This window comes from Triticum dicoccoides, chromosome 2B (assembly GCF_002162155.2).
Source record: "Triticum dicoccoides isolate Atlit2015 ecotype Zavitan chromosome 2B, WEW_v2.0, whole genome shotgun sequence".
Lineage (NCBI taxonomy): Eukaryota > Viridiplantae > Streptophyta > Magnoliopsida > Poales > Poaceae > Triticum > Triticum dicoccoides.
Window position 1 is genome coordinate 51,332,906 of NC_041383.1, and position 17,460 is coordinate 51,350,365.

Consider the following 17,460-nt stretch of genomic DNA (forward strand, 5'->3'; position numbering starts at 1 on the left):
TACAAAATGACATAGAAATTCATAAAAAATTATAATTACATGAGTATTTTTGGAAACACATGAACACTTTCTAGATTATACAGATATTTTTTTCAAAAGGTGTGAGCAGTTTTATAATTATATGAACATTTTATGTAATAAGTAATTATTTTATTTGATGTGTGAGAATATCTTTTGTAATATACCTTTTATCGCTTTATTATTAATCAACTATATATAAAGTTGTGATATGAATGTTTTTTTAACATTTAGGTTAAAAGGAAAAAAGAAATACCTCTTAATGGGCTGCAGAGGTGTCTGGGCCAACTTGCATACCCGGGGGATAGATCTGTCAATTTCATCCATCTTGTTCAACAATAACAGCGCGAGCAGATCCTCATGTCTCGCATTGTAATCATGGACGCTGCCATCTATAGACGTGCAAGACCCAACAACACCTAGTTGCACCAGCCACACTGCCGCCTTACATCATATGCACGATGAGGTTACCCACGTTTGACACTCGAGCAAATGAGTAGCAAGCTGTTCTGCAGAAGGACCTAGGGTTTCGCCTGACGGCCATAGATATTGTGTTATTTGTTATTGAATAAATGTATCTTACAATTATTGAATAAATGTATCTTACAATCATCGTTAATATCATATTAATCATTCTTTATGTGTGTCACAAATTAATCATTCTTTTCTGAGAATTGACAACTCAATGAGATATTGACATAGTACAGTTTAATTGCAGACAAATTAAGAACGTCGTCCTGTACAATTGGACGTCGACAGAATTATCGAATTCCTCGTACCATATAACTAAATCCATCACTCTTCTCATACTCTGAAACTGAACTGGGCTGAAAATGAAGAAGGTACACATGCTTTCTTTCTGACAGAACGAGCAGCAAACCAGATTCTAATCAACTAGAGACTGGAGCCAGTCCCGGCGACGTCGACGACGAAGCGGTAGCGGACGTCGTTGCGGGCGAGCCTGGCCAGAGCGTCGTTGATCCCGTCGGTAGAGACGAGCTCGATGTCAGCGGTAATGCCGTGCTCTCCGCAGAGGTCCATCATCTCCTGCGTCTCCTTCATGCCGCCCGTCATGCTCCCGCTCACCGTCCTCTTCCCGAAGATGAGCGGGAAGGACGGCAGCTCCACGGGCTTGTCCGGCGCCGCCACCAGCACCAGCTTTCCGTTCACCTTGAGCAGCTCCAGGATGGGCCCCAGCGAGTGCTGCGCCGACACCGTGTCGATCACGTAGTCCAGGCTCCGACCCATGGCCTGCATCTGCCTCTCGTCGGTGCTGAGGACGAAGTCGTCGGCCTTGAGGCTCTCCCTGGCCTCCCGCTCCTTGGCCGGCGACGTGCTGATGACGGTGACCTTGAGCCCGAACGCCTTGCCGAACTTGACGGCGACGTGGCCGAGCCCGCCCAGCCCGACCACGCCGAGGCGCCGCCCGGGCTCACCCAGAAGCATGCCGTGCTGCTTCATGGGGCTGTACACGGTGATCCCGGCGCACAGCAGCGGCGCGGCGGCGTCCAGCGGGAGGGCGTCGGGGATGCGCACGAGGAACCGCTTGTGGGCGACGAGCATGTTGGAGTAGCCGCCGTAGGTGACGCTGCCGTCCCAGAAGATGCCGTTGTATGTGAGCGCGACCTTGTCGCAGTAGTTCTCCTCGGAGCGGCGGCAGTGGTCGCAGTCGAGGCAGGAGGCGGCGATGCATCCCACGCCGACGCGGTCGCCGGGGCGGAAGCCGGAGACGTTGGCGCCGACCCGGGTGACGACGCCTGTGATCTCGTGGCCGGGCACGACGGGGTACATGGTGATGCCCCAGTCGTTGTTGATGAAGTGGAGGTCGGTGTGGCACATGCCGCAGTAGTGCACCTTGATGGTGACGTCGTCGACGCCGTTCTCCCGGCGCTTGAAGGCGAAGGGCACCACCTTGCCGGAGGGCTCCATGGCCGCCCACCCGCTCACGGCCTGCGTGTGGTTCGGGGTCACCTCCATCGCCAAAAATGTGCGAGCGGCTCCGTGTGCGTGAGACTCTGAAAGATTCTTGGTGTCTGTGGTGCTCGCTGCGCGTGCTGGTTGTTGTGATTGCTGCATCGTCTCAGCTCTACCCACGGCCACTTATATAGTGCGCTTCAGCTTCACGCGGTTGGTCCATCTCAGTGCCCCAGTGGTCCAGTCGTTTTGGAGGTTAAGTTAATTTCGGTTAAGTAGTTTATTAAAGAGTGGTTGCACTTGACCTGCTAAGGCGTCAAATATAATCATGTTGGACGTGTTCGTTACCAAACTTGACAGTTTTGTTTATTAAATACATAGTTCATTTGGTTAGGTAATTTTTCTTATAAAAAGGACCCTAAGAGAGAATCTTATACGCGCAAAGTGATTTTTAACCGTGCCGGATGTACCGGGTTTTTTTTGCATGGTAATATGTGTCTCATTCATATCATAAAGAACAAAGGACAAGTCACGTAAGAACCGACATGACAAAACTGAAAAGATAGCAGAACATCTCTGAGCTTGACACTAACGCCCGTCACCTGCCTACTCCCAATAGCATGCTGCTAGCTCAAAAGGTGTACATTTGTACCCCGCAAAAAAAGGTGTACATTTGTATTCCCCTCTTTTATCTATTTAAGTCACCGTATTTCATCACCGGGCCCATCATGCACATGCAAAGGATGCATGCATGGTCCTGCTTTTCTCTTTTTACTGCTCATGGTACATACTATAACATGCATTTCTCACATTATCTCTCCTCTCTACATCTCTAAATCCATCATTTTTAATTCTCTTTTCACTATTTTAAATTGTTCATATCTTCAAAACAATTTTTTTAAACTCTGTATATATATATTTCCTGGAGCCAAAACCTTTAGAACCAGATCAATCTTGAATACATTCAAAAAAAAAAATTCAACATTTGAAATGAGTGAAATCAGCTTTCTAAAAATAGAGAAATATGATCTTTGAATTGGGTGAGACCATTTTTTTTAATGAGTGAAATATGTTTTTCATACACATCACAAATTTGTAGGTGTGAAATACGTGAAACTTGTTATTTCAAAATTATGAAACTAGTCATGTAAAACATGTGAAACTAATTATATCAAACTTTTTTAAATGACTGAAATATGTTTTACGAAACAAGTGAAATTTTTTTTGAATTGAGTCAAATAAGTTTTTTGAAATATTTGAAATCAGTTATTTGCTTTGAGTGAAACCAGGTTTCTAAAAATAGTGAAATATGAGCTTTGAATTGGGCGAGACCAATTTTTAAAATGAGAGAAATATGTTTTTCATACACATGACACATTTTGGGTGTGAAATACATGAAACTTGTCATTTCAGATTTTTTAAACTAGTCATGTAAAACATGTCAAACTAATTCTTTCAAACTTTTTTTTGAATGAGTAAAATATGTTTTGTGAAACAATTGAAATTGTTTTTTGAATTGAATCAAATAAGTTTTTGAATATATGAAATTAGTTATTTGCTTTGAGTGAAATCAGCTTTCTAAACATAGTGACATATGACCTTTGAATTGGGTGAGAGCAAAAAAATTGAAATGAGTGAAATCACCTTTTCGCAATGACTGAATTTAGTTTTTGAATGAGTGAAATCACCTTTTCGAAATGAGCAAAACCAATTCTTTGAAATGATTAAATATGTGTTTTGATACGAGTGAAATCAGTGTTTTAAAATGAATAAAATTAGTTTTCTAAAATGAGCTAAATCTGTATTTTTGAATGACTCAAATTTGTTTTCTTAATTGTGAAACCAGTATTTTTAAATAAAGTGAAAAGATTTTTTTTTAAATGAGTTACATCCTTTTTTTGAAATGCCAAAGCAAATGAAACCGTAAATTTCAAACTGCGGTAAAATATATTGAATATTGGTCTTGTTTTAAAGATCTTGTCTTTAGGAATTCAAATATATAAAAATATTTAAAAATAAAACATTTATTAAAAATATATCAATCATTTAATAGCTAACAAGAATGTAAAATGTTGGTACTATAGGTTGAGTGGTCTAAGAGTACACATGCATGACTAAATGGAAAGGTTTTGGGGCATGTTCACGTATTGGTCGGGTGGTGTCAGACTAGTATAGAGATGTATTCCACCCACAAAAGATTCCTTAGTTTAATAGTCAAAGGACAGTGTGCATCTTGATGTTGACATGGACGGCAGATGCTTCACCAGTACATCCCGGTTCCGGTAAATTTACTTATTCGATCTTATATCTTATATTTACTAAGGAAAACAATAGTGACAACTTGACATAATAGAACATGTAAAATGGGGTGACTCACCAGCAAGGAACTCGGCAGCAGACCCGCCAGTAGGCCCACAAGGCCCACCATATACCCAACGACATGAGGGAGCTCGGAGAAAGGGATAGATGTCCTTGGATCATCTTGGTCCCTAAAATGATCGCAGTGACAACCTAGATCGCATCTCCCACTATAAAATCCTAGCCTCTCCATGTATATAGGGAGGGGAGGGCTAGGAGCTCTCATTCCCATCTACTCTCCCATAAAACAACTCTCGATAGAATCATACATCTCTTTGTAATCTCTCACACGAGGTATACCCACTATCAATAAACAACATCAAGCAGGACATAGGGTATTACTTCACCATGGAGGCCTGAACATGAGTAAATACCCATGTGACCTCAGATATCTGACTTCCAGCTAAGCAAGGTAGCCTACCAAGAGATCCGGCGGTTTTCTACACTATGAGGGGGCACGCAGCCTCCTTTTTCTTTTGGCTTTCGACTTCTAATCTTCCATGTCTTTTAAACTAAAATCTAAATTAAGTTTAGTTTTCATATTCGTGTTTCTGGTGACAAGGGCTTTCAAATGAGATCCATTTTGAATATGTTTTTAACGAGCTTTTGATATTTTGGTAAAATTTCAACTTCTAGAACTTGGTACAATCTAAGAACAAAATCATAAGTTTTAGAACCAGCGATCGACAAAACTCTAAGTTGTAAGTTTCAACTCTAAAACTTGGTAGGAGTTAGCAACGCAATCGTAAGTTTCAGAACCTGCGGCGGCTGAAATGGAAAGTTTCAGAAATTATAACTTAAAACTTGTTGTACCCTCATGCGAGATCCAATGACTTTGCGGATCGCAAGACAATTGAACAAGCTAACAATCAATAGGTGCGTGCCTCTATGAACTTCTGGATTATGCAGTACTGGACTATACAATAAGACGACATGCTGCATCATAAAGCCATTAAAACAACACCCCACGCCGATTCCTAAAAGTAAGGCATATTTTGTTTCGTTAAGACATGAATTTGACCAATAGTTACTCCGTAAATACAAGGTTATATGACATGAAATTTCTATCACTAGATTGGTATTTAAAAGTACTTTGTTATGATAGTGATTTTGTATTTACATAAATAAAATATTGAAAGAGTAATTATTGGTCAAAGTGTTGTGCTAATGAAACCAAATATGCCTTATTCATCGAAACGAAGGGAGTATACAGCAAGACGACATGCTACCGACACAACCGTGCGTTTGGAACTTGTCCATTTTGAATATGTTTGACAAGTTTTAAAAGTTTTATTAAATTTGAAGTTCCAAAACTTGGTACGAGCTACCGATGGAATCGTAAGTTTTAGAACTTATCGATTCCGAATATGTTTGACAAGTTTTGAAAATTTCAACTTCTAAAACACTTGATATGAGCTATCGACAGAATCATAAGTTTCATAACCTGCTCCGGAACATGGTACGAGCAGCTGACAATATTGTAAGTTTCATAAGCTATGTGCTGAAATCTGAGATGGGCTCTAGGCCCATATTGCAATTTCTGAAAAATCTCTAAGGGCCCATGTGGGTTATATGGCACTAGGTGTGGTGGGAAGTTTAGTCCCACCCCGGAAGTGGAAGGAGAGTTGGAGTGGTTTATAAGGGTTTCTCTTCTACATGCTATTGGAGCTTGAGAAGAGAAGAGGCCGCTTATTTTTGCCAGTCACTAACGGAGAGTTTTCTGACAGCTGGGCCACGATCTGAGATGTCGGATCGTGGGTTGTCACAGACTCGGACGTGGGTCGAGCCCACGTCTCTCCACGCGGCTGCGCCTATAAGTATGCGGTGTCTCCTAACCCTAGCCGCCACGAACAGATCACATCTGCTCACGCGCACGCCCACCGTCGTTCCTTTGCTGCTGCTGCCGCCGGTGACTCCATCCCGTCCGCCACGTACACGGTCGACGGGAGAGCAGGTCTCCGAAACCACGCCCTTCTGGTTCCTGTACGGGGTGAGGGGAGAATAGGTTTTTGGGCAGCGATTACGCGACTGCTCGCTTCCGATCGTCTACTTCCTCTACGTCCGCGTCGCCTTCGTCATCACCATGTCCACCGACGCCGACCGTGCCACCGCCGAGAAAGCTGAAGCCGACAAGAAGGTCGCCGAGGACGCCACTGCTGCCACCAAAGCCGCGGCCTCTGCGTGGCCTACTGGAGGGTATAACTCGTTTATCCCGCTCCTGATTATTTTCATATTAGCAGTACTAGCAGTATGTGTAGATTTGTCTACTGTTTGCTTAGTACGTGCATGTTTAGATCAGAGTCAGTACGTCATCAACTTAGTCAATGCCATGCTAGTGATTTACTCATGGATTAATTTAATCGAGAAATTGCCTATTTACTCAACAATCCAAAAACCTATTATGTGTAGGAGTTTCTCGGCAAGTGGCTTTGCCGCTGCACTGAAACCGGATAAGTTTACCGGTACATACTTCAAGCGTTGGCAGACTAAGACCACGTTATGGCTCACGGCTATGAACGTGTTCTGGGTCACCGGTGTCTCCACGGGAACGATTGCTCCTGAACAGGAGAAGGCGTTCAAGGAGGCTACCGTTGTGTTTCTCGGAGCAGTTCTTAGCGTGATCGGAGATAAACTGGTCGACGCATATTTACATGTGCATGTCGCCAAGGACTTGTGGGAGGCGCTCGAATCTAAATTCGGGGCCGCCGATGCAGGGAGCGAGATGTATATTATAGAGCAGTTCCACGATTACAAGATGGTTGAAAACCGTCCTGTATTGGAGCAGGCTCATGAGATAATATGCATTGTTAAGGAACTTGAGCTTCTCAAGTGCGAGTTACCGGGCAAGTTTGTCGCGGGCTGCATAATCGCTAAGCTCCCTAATTCCTGGAGGAACTTTGCCACCACTCTGAAACATCAGAGGCGTGAATTCTCTGTGGAGGATGTCATTGGCCATCTGAGTGTTGAGCAAAAGACTCGCACGGAAAAGGGGCCGAAGGGACTTCTGTTGCCGACATGGTGAACCAGAAGAACTTCAACTCCCACAAGCCCAAGGGAAAGAACGGTGTCCAACACAATACCGACTTTAAGAAGAAGGGTAAGAAGACCTTCAAGAAGAACAAGAAGGACGAGGGCTGCTTTACTTGTGGTTCGGTTGAACATTGGGCCAACAAGTGCCCAAACAAGTACAAGAAGTCAGGACAGGACTCCAAGTCTGTCAACATGATTGTGGGCAACAATGAGAATGGTGCATCTGGGTACGGTAATTTATTTACTGTTTTTTCAGTGTTTCAACCCAACGATTGGTGGGTGGACACAGGTGCAGGTGTTCATGTGTGTGCTGACATTTCATTGTTCACTTCTTACCAGGTCACAGGTCACGGGTCCGTATTGATGGGGAATGGCGCGAGTGCTTCTGTTCATGGTGTTGGCACGGTCGATCTGAAGTTTACTTCGGGAAGGATCGTGCAGCTGAAGAACGTGCAGCATGTCCCCGCCATCAAGAAGAACCTCGTTAGTGGCTCCCTTCTATGTAGAGAAGGATTTAAGTTGGTTTTCGAGTCTAATAAATTAGTTGTTACAAAATATGGACTCTTTGTTGGAAAAGGTTATGAGAGCGGAGGGATGTTCCGCCTTTCCCTCGCTGATTTTTGTAATAAAGTCGTGAACCATATTCATTCGAATGTTAATGAATCTGAAGTTTGGCATTCACGTCTTTGTCACATTAGTTTTGGTGTTATGACGCGGCTAGCCAAGTTGGATTTAATCCCGAGTTTCACTTTAGCCAAAGGTTCTAAGTGCCTTTCATGTGTGCAAGCTAAGCAACCTCGCAAGCCTCATAAGGCCGCGGAGGAGAGACACCTGGCACCATTAGAACTCATACATTCTGATCTTTGTGAGATGAATGGTGTGTTGACTAAAGGTGGAAAGAGATACTTCATGACATTGATAGATGATTCCACTAGATATTGCTATGTGTATCTGTTAAATACTAAAGATGAGGCTCTACACTACTTTAAAATCTATAAGGCAGAAGTTGAAAATCAACTTGAAAAGAAAATTAAACGAGTCCGGTCAGATCGTGGTGGAGAGTACTTCTCGAGTGAGTTTGATTCCTTCTGTGCGGAACACGGCATTATTCATGAGAGGACGCCTCCCTATTCACCCCAGTCAAACGGGGTTGCCGAGCGAAAAAACCGTACTCTAACTGATTTGGTTAACGCCATGTTAGATACATCGGGTTTATCCAAGGCATGGTGGGGGGAGGCTATATTGACGGCATGTCATGTCCTGAATAAAGTTTCGACAAAGGATAGTGAGATCACTCCCTATGAGAAATGGGCAAAGAGAAGGACGACACTCTCGTACTTGCGTACTTGGGGCTGTTTGGTGAAAGTCAACGTGCCGATCCCCAAAAAGCGTAAGCTTGGACATAAGACCATGGACTGCATTAATTTGGGCTACGCTAAGAACAGCGTTGGCTATAGATTTCTAGTAGTGAAATCTGAGGTACCTGACCAGAAGATCGGTACAATTATGGAGTCTAAGGATGCTACATTCTTTGAGGATATTTTTCCTATGAGAGATATGCAAAGCACTTCTAGACAGGAATCTGAGGACACTCCTGAACCTGCCATCCCTATGGAATATTATGAACAAACACATGATGAAAATCCCGAGGAGGATGACGAGGAAACCCTTGGTAGGGGCAAGAGACAAAGGACTGCAAAGACCTTTGGTGATGATTTCTTCGTGTACCTCGTGGATGATACTCCCACTTCTATTTCAGAAGCGTATGCCTCTCCAGAAGCTGACTACTGGAAGGATGCGGTCCGTAGCGAGATGGATTCCATCATGGCTAACGGGACATGGGAGATCACTGACCGTCCCTATGGTTGCAAACCACTGGGATGTAAGTGGGTGTTCAAAAAGAAGCTTAGGCCCGATGGTACGATTGAAAAGTACAAGGCTAGGCTTGTGGCCAAGGGCTATGACCAGCAAGAAGAGGAAGATTTCTTTGATACTTATTCACCTGTGGCTAGACTGACCACCATTCGAGTATTATTCTCGTTGGCGGCCTCACATGGTCTTCTCGTCCATCAGATGGATGTTAAGACGGCTTTTCTAAATGGAGAGCTAAAGGAGGAAATCTACATGCAACAGCCTGATGGCTTTGTGATAGATGGTCAGGAAAGAAAGGTGTGTAGGTTGATAAAATCTTTATATGGCCTGAAACAAGCACCTAAGCAATGGCATGATAAGTTTAATACAACTCTGACATCTGTTGGTTTCGTTGTTAATGAGGCTGACAAATGTGTATACTATCGCCATGGTGGGGGCGAAGGAGTTATACTGTGCTTGTATGTTGATGACATACTGATATTCGGAACAAACCTCAAAGTCATTGAGGAGGTCAAATCGTTTCTATCTCAGAACTTTGAGATGAAAGACCTTGGTGTGGCTGATGTTATCTTGAACATCAAGCTACTGAGAGATAATGAGGGTGGGATCACACTTCTGCAATCCCATTACGTTGAGAAGGTGTTGAGTCGTTTTGGATATTCGGACTGCACACCATCTCAAACACCATATGATCCTAGCGTATTGATTCGAAAGTCCAAAGGCATGGCTAAAGATCAATTGAGATACTCTCAAATCATTGGTTCACTGATATACCTAGCGAGCGCAACGAGGCCTGACATCGCGTTTGCTGTGAGCAAACTGAGCCGGTTTGTTTCCAAACCGGGTGATGTACATTGGCATGCTGTTGAGAGAGTTATGCGCTATCTGAAAGGTACTATGAACTATGGACTTCACTATACCGGATACCCGTCGGTACTTGAAGGGTATAGTGATGCGAATTGGATCTCTGATGCTGATGAGATGAAGGCCACAACTGGGTATATGTTTACTCTTGGAGGTGGCGCTGTTTCCTGGAAGTCTTGCAAGCAAACGATCTTAACGAGATCGACAATGGAAGCAGAATTAACGGCATTAGAAACATCTGGTGTTGAAGCGAGATGGCTTCGAGATCTTTTGATGGACTTGCCATTGGTTGATAAACCGGTTCCGGCTATCCTTATGAACTGTGACAATCAGACTGTCATCACCAAGGTGAAGAGTTCAAAGGACAACATGAAGTCCACCAAACACATAAGAATGAGATTAAAAGCTGTCAGAAAATTAAGAAACTCCAGAGTGATAGCGTTGGACTATGTCCATACGGCTAAGAATCTGGCAGATCCCTTTACAAAAGGGCTATCACGTGTTGTGATAGATAATGCATCGAGGGAGATGGGTATGAGACCCACATGAGTTGCCATGGTGGTAACCCAACCTATATGATCGGAGATCCCGTGAACTAGGACATGGGAAAACAAGCCAGTGGTGAACTGAGGAGAGTAACTATACTAACCCACTCCGTTGGAGATGCAATACTCTCGATACTGTATGGTAGGATGACTACGGTCTCAATGTGTTCCAAAGCTTATAAAAGCAAGATGCTATCCTACAGAGCGATCTTTGGAGGAACACACCTATATGAGCCCGACTGCTGGTCACAGTCTATGAGATTGGGGTGATCTCTAGTAAACTCATGAATAGGCCAGGAGTGTGACTTATATGCTCCACCCGAGGGGTCAGCCTTCGGCAGCCTAGTACTAGTAAGACATGTAGTGAAACTTCTTTACGCCAAACTGACAATTCAAGGCATAGTCCATTGTTCAGTTGTGAAGGAGTGTAGCCACTTGTTCTAGGTGAAGTTCAACCTTAACAGGTCTTTACTGAAACACTGGTATATCGAAACAGCAATTGGAACAGAGGACACAATGGGCCCTCGAGATTTGGTGGGGGATTGCTGAAATCTGAGATGGGCTCTAGGCCCATATTGCAATTTCTGAAAAATCTCTAAGGGCCCATGTGGGTTATATGGCACTAGGTGTGGTGGGAAGTTTAGTCCCACCCCGGAAGTGGAAGGAGAGTTGGAGTGGTTTATAAGGGTTTCTCTTCTACATGCTATTGGAGCTTGAGAAGAGAAGAGGCCCTCGCGCACTCCTCCTCCGCCGCCCGCCTCGTCACGACGCGCCGCGCCGCGCCGCGCCGCGGGTTGCGGGATTGAGCCGAGCCGAGCTCACACCTACGCGCTTATTTTTGCCAGTCACTAACGGAGAGTTTTCTGACAGCTGGGCCACGATCTGAGACGTCGGATCGTGGGCTGTCACGGACTCGGACGTGGGTCGAGCCCACGTCTCTCCACGCGGCTGCGCCTATAAGTATGTGGTGTCTCCTAACCCTAGCCGCCACGAACAGATCACATCTGCTCACGCGCACGCCCGCCGTCGTTCCTTTGCTGCTGCTGCCGCCGGTGACTCCATCCCGTCCGCCACGTACACGGTCGACGGGAGAGCAGGTCTCCGAAACCACGCCCTTCTGGTTCCTGTACGGGGTGAGGGGCGAATAGGTTTTTGGGCAGCGATTACGCGACTGCTCGCTTCCGATCGTCTACTTCCTCTACGTCCGCGTCGCCTTCGTCATCACCATGTCCACCGACGCCGACCGTGCCGCCGCCGAGAAAGCTGAAGCCGACAAGAAGGTCGCCGAGGACGCCGCTGCTGCCACCAAAGCCGCGGCCTCTGCGTGGCCTACTGGAGGGTATAACTCGTTTATCCCGCTCCTGATTATTTTTATATTAGCAGTACTAGCAGTATGTGTAGATTTGTCTACTGTTTGCTTAGTACGTGCATGTTTAGATCAGAGTCAGTACGTCATCAACTTAGTCAATGCCATTCTAGTGATTTGCTCATGGATTAATTTAATCGAGAAATTGCCTATTTACTCAACACTATGATCTATAGAATCGTTAGTTTTAGAAACTGCTCTCGTGTGAAATCCAACGACTGTGCGTATCGCGAGACAATCAGACAACTAACATGGCTGAATAGGTGTGCGCCTCCACGAATTTCTGGATTGCACATATACCGCCAAAAGGTACTACTGGACTATACTATACAGTAAGAGGACATGCTGTATACATGCCGAAGCCATTAAAACAACACCCCCACGCCGATTTGTCGAACGAGTGGATCCAAATCCTGGCCACAAGACCATTTTGCCTGCTTGTCGGCTCGACACACAAGCAGCAGCTGTATACCACGAGATTTGTATTTTTCCTCTCGCTTTGAATCCGACCGATCAGACATGTGATGCATCTGTCAGAAGTTTGTATACGTGAACCTGAACGACGGAGAAGAAAAGACGCATGATCGAGTAGCATTACTGTGCACAGCACGGGTATAAATAAATGGCAAACTCTCACCACCTACCGCGGCATTTTAATTAGCAGCAGCACGAGCGTTCATGGGCTAGAAAAACAAACGCTCCTGTACTTTAAACTAAATATTGTAAAGCGTCTGATGCGACATGTGATTGTTCCAAGTAATTTTAGTAGAGTTGGAGCTCGTCATTGCGCTTCTTCTTCTGCTTTGTTTACGACGAGAAACACCGTCGACGTGCGTGGTGATTTCCCGGAAAAATCACATGTAGGAGTACTTTGCTCCACAGCTCCAACGGAAATTGGCCGGTGATCACCGAGAAACCCGTGTTGAAGTTGAGGTGAAACTGACCGGTTTCGCCATGTGAAGAAGCGTGACCGGACAACTACTTGACCCGTGGGAAATGGAGCCGTGACCCTGGAAGGACCGCCAATTTGTGCGTCCAGTCCACATGCGTGCCTCCGAGTAGTTTCAGTCGGTCTTTAGCTGTGTTGAGTGTTTCAGACTGACAGGGATCGATGAGATTGCTGTTCAGTTGCACTAGCACGCAACGCACATCCACCTGAGAAACACAGTAAAGATAGCAGGATTTGTTGGAAATAAGGCGATGGATAACGTTAGTGACAGGAATGACCAAGATAGATCTACCAAAATTATTTGGGCATGCATCTCTACTTCTAATGAAGCAGTTGGTAGTCTCGCTTCCAGGTTTTTTTTCGTCCCACCTACCATGGTTTTTTTTGGTACCTCCTCCCACCTTCGCTGGTTTTTTTCGTCCCCTCCCCCCACTTCATCGGTTTATTTTCGCTTCACCCTCTCACACACCGAAAAAAACTGAACGGGTCAGAACTTTCCATACTAACACAAATTATTTAGTAATGTCTTTATGTAAAAGAATCAATCACAATCAATTTCTAAAGATCAAATCTAAATTAATTAATCTTCATAACGTTTGTTTCCTTCCGAATCAGGTCCATAACTTTCCTTTCTTATTTGGTCAGAAACTGTTTGGTAGCAGAGATTAGGAAGCTTCCTATGAGCGTAGTAATAGGAAGTATTCTTTTTCTTGATGATTCGTTTTCATGCATGATGATAGTAAATTAGGCCAACATTCACCACTATTTATCAACGTCATCAATCGTGTCCATTCCTACCAGTTTTAAGGGAATCCACTCGCTACGTCTTATTTAAGGGGATCCGCTCGCTACATCGTCGTGGCACGTTATTTTCACAAGCAATTCCCCTAAAAAAACACAGCGCCCTACCTCGACTTCCCTACCTGGATGCCGCCGCCGCCGCCCACCGATCTCGCCGCCTCCCGACGATCCCCTCCTCCCTCCCGCAGCTCGAACGACCCACTATTTTGGCCATGAGTACCGCCTGCCTCTTCGCCCATGTGTCGCCCCTCCTCTTCACCATAGCCACGAGCACCATCCGAGGCGGAGCCGCGGCGCCTCCACAGATGCGGCGGAGACACCATATCCAGTGGAGACGGCGGTGTAAATCTTCTCCCACTCTGCTCCTTCCCCTGGTTACCGGCCTGCTCCACCTCCCCTCTGCTTCGTGTGGATCTGCTCATGTGCAGCAGTAAACTTTATTTAGGTAGAACTATTCTTCTAGGCCTTTTTTGTTACTTACAAATTAACTTTTTGAGCCAATGCTTACGGCATGAAGTATTACCTAGAGTTCCTTAATCAATCTGCTTGTCCATCGTTTTATTTGGTTCAATTACTATCAGCAAGAACGCATTGTGAAACCGTTAGCTTATGAATGTGTGCTCTTCCTGCAATAATAACATTTGCAATGTAAGGGCCGAGGCACACCCATGCATCAGGATGATGTGCACCACGTGGGAATTAATACTAATATGGCCTAAGTGGATAATGAAATATCCAAAGATACACTTGACTGGATCAATTTTTTTCTCTGGAATTGTTCCTCATGATGCGCAGATGTAGATGCTATATTTTTAAAATTTCAAATCAGTTATGCATGCCAATGTGATTCTTATCCTTTTCATGAGACAGTGTGTTCCCATCAATCCATCCATGCACCGAACCGATTTTTTTTACTCTGTTGAGGTTGCAATTACGAACGAGTAGCATATGCATGCACTGAACTACTTGCATAAGACAGTGAAATACTTCTTACTCGCGTGAGTGGAATTTTGGAATAGAGAAAGAACATACAATAGAGATCACGTAAAACAAGTTTGATAGGTCCGTTGCATCGCACGGGCATATTTGCTATATGTACTAACATGTTCTATTTATTTCCTTTGATCGGTCAACACTCCTATGTCCTACGTAGGTAAGAAGGAAAGAAAACCTAACGGTACAGCCGGGCAAAACAGTCAACGGCGAGCTTCATCGCCGCGTACGCGTCGTAGTACCTGGCCATCACCGGCTGGGGCACCGAGGACTTAATGCTGGTGAAGAAGGCGTGGGTATTGGTAGAGCTCCAAGAAGCTGCCCTTCGTGCTGCCCGTTGTCTTCAGCATCGGTCCTCGGGTGACCACCCTAGAACTCGGCGACGCTACCAAGGCGACACGGTCCGGGTTGGTTCGGTCCCTCATCGAGCCACCACTTGGACCGGCCAACCACCACCGACGTCAACGTGCTGGGGCAGCAGCGAGGTGGGCTGCATGTGCGGGTGCTATGGCGAGGTAGTGGACATGCGGGAGCGCCAGCGATGAGGTCGGTGATGTGCCGCGGAAAGTGCATGGCTGTTAGCCATGAACCTTCCGTAGCATTTTTTTCATGATCCCATGTTTTTTTATGTTCGGGCCTTGCCATAATTAGCGGATTAACCATGAAAAAAAACATGACGTTCGGTTTGTTGTCAAATGGTGCTGTGATTTTCGGATCAAGCCATGTTTCTCTTGTACTTCCTATTTCCTGTTCGACTGAATAGAAGTGCAGAAAGTGAACACACCAACGCGACTAAAAGCAGTCATATTCAGTTATAGAGGTATACATTTATACAAGATATACACAGGCAGGTGCGGCCAGTAACCCAACTAAGTCCTGAGCTGACCTTGCTAATCCTTTACTCGTGATAAAGACGCAGACGATAAGGAAAGGTTGTTACGGATAGAGCAATGGGAGAGACAGAATCACATGGCGGAAGGTGGACCTGAACATATGCTTCAACAAAGAAAACGGCAGCGTAGGATCATGGTGCGTGATTATAGGCGGAGGCTATTAAATCTCACGCGGAAATCACGGCTGAGCGATTCTCGCACGATCCGAAGTTCACACCCAATCGACCATTTCCCCAGTTGATGGCCTGCATGTGTGCTGTGCTAAAACGGTCGCTGCCATGGTAGCGAAACCCGTAGCTAGAACGCTGCCAGCGCCAAGTTGAGAACTTGAGATCGTCAGTGGTGCATGCACGACAGGGGCGGCGAGAGGCTATGGTGGATGGGGAGGAGAGAAAAGAAGGAGAGGGGAAGCTTGGGGACATGGTAGTTTACCAGGGGGCTGCCGGTCGGCACGCTAAGAACGAATGGCGGCGACAATGACATTTTTTCTCAGTCCTCTTGGTCGGACCGGTTGAACACCAGAATGGATCGGACCGACAATTTTCCAGGCCGATTTTAGCGGACCAGATCGTCCATTTTCTCTAACAAGCCAGGATCGAGTATGTCAAACACCGATTGAGCCATGAGCGGTACGTCCAGCCCTGCCCACCGTCGAAGCGAAGCTCCTACTCCACGTGAAGTTGATCGCGTTGTTGCACTCGTATGGTAGGAGCCACGGGCACGACATGGTGAAGGGCTAAAGGGCTGATCGAGGGTGAGACCCGTATGCTGGTGGCGCAGCTGACCATGGATGAGATCTTCACCTGCACTAAAAAGTTCAAGCAGGAGGTGTTCAGCAACGTGCAGAAGGAGCTGGACCAATTCGGCCTCTTCATCTACAATGCCACCGTGAAGCAGCTGGTGGACGTGCCGGGGCATGAGTACTTCTCCTACCTCAGTGAGAAGACACAACATGAGGCAGCGAGCAGGGCCAAGGTGGATGTTTGTGGAGCGGGATGGCCTCACGTGCCAGAACGCCGCCAAGGTGGACGCCGAGAACAAGGTGTTCTCTGTGCGGCAGCAGGGCGAGGCGCTCAAGGAGAAGGCCAAGGTCAAGGCGGAGGTGTGGGTGTTTGAAAACAGTAGGAAGGCCGACAACGCACCTCAATGACCGACCTTGCCATGAAGGATTGAAGGGGAAGGCTGGGACTAGTAGGCCAAGGTCGCCGAGGTTGAGGCCACCAAGGCTGTCGCCATCCGCGATGCCGAGCTGCAGATGGAGGTTAAGACGAAGAACGTGCTCTGCCAAACTAACAAGCTCAAGGTTGAGTAGCTCAGCAAGTCCACAGTACACTACGACACACAAGTTGGTTGTGCAATAAGCATGTATAAAAATATAGTACTAGGGACAAGAGAAAATCATACTTATTGACCTCAGCATTTTATATTTTGTAGGTTCAAGAATCGAACACGCTTCTTCTACAGCTGGCAGAAGGCGGCGGATACGACATTGTATAAGGAGATGAAGGCGGCGGTGAGGTGAAGCGGCCTAGCAGAAACACATGCATGTCTCGATATGGGAGGAAAGGGAGGGAGATAAGGTGAGGGTTAGCGGTGCAACATGCCACACGAGGAAAGGGGTGAAGAGATGACATTGAGGAGGGAAATGAGCTCGGTCCATGGCATGGGTCAGAGTAGAGGAAGGTTGATCCATGGTTTGGCCAAAAGGGTGATGAGCGAGGGAGAAGTAGAAGCCCCCCTCGCATATCTTGGTGTGCGAGCAAGTCCGTCGAGGTGGAAGAAGCCTGTCATTTCATGACGGCGTTGGTGACCTTGGCGTGATGTTGTTCGCCGGTTTGTGGGCGGATCAGGCAACCG

At 46.0% G+C, this 17,460-nt stretch overlaps 1 protein-coding gene and 1 pseudogene across 1 annotated transcript; one reads left to right on the forward strand and one right to left on the reverse strand.

The window, feature by feature from the left end:
• Positions 1-671: 671 nt before the first annotated feature.
• Positions 672-2,076, reverse strand: LOC119362070 (probable cinnamyl alcohol dehydrogenase 6). The gene has a single exon (XM_037627240.1). It carries the CDS (start codon positions 1,993-1,995, stop codon positions 913-915), a length of 1,083 nt encoding a protein of 360 aa, XP_037483137.1. The 5' UTR covers positions 1,996-2,076; the 3' UTR covers positions 672-912.
• An 11,091-nt stretch (positions 2,077-13,167) lies between these two features.
• LOC119360408 lies at positions 13,168-17,125 on the forward strand (annotated as a pseudogene).
• The last annotated feature ends 335 nt before the right edge of the window (positions 17,126-17,460 follow it).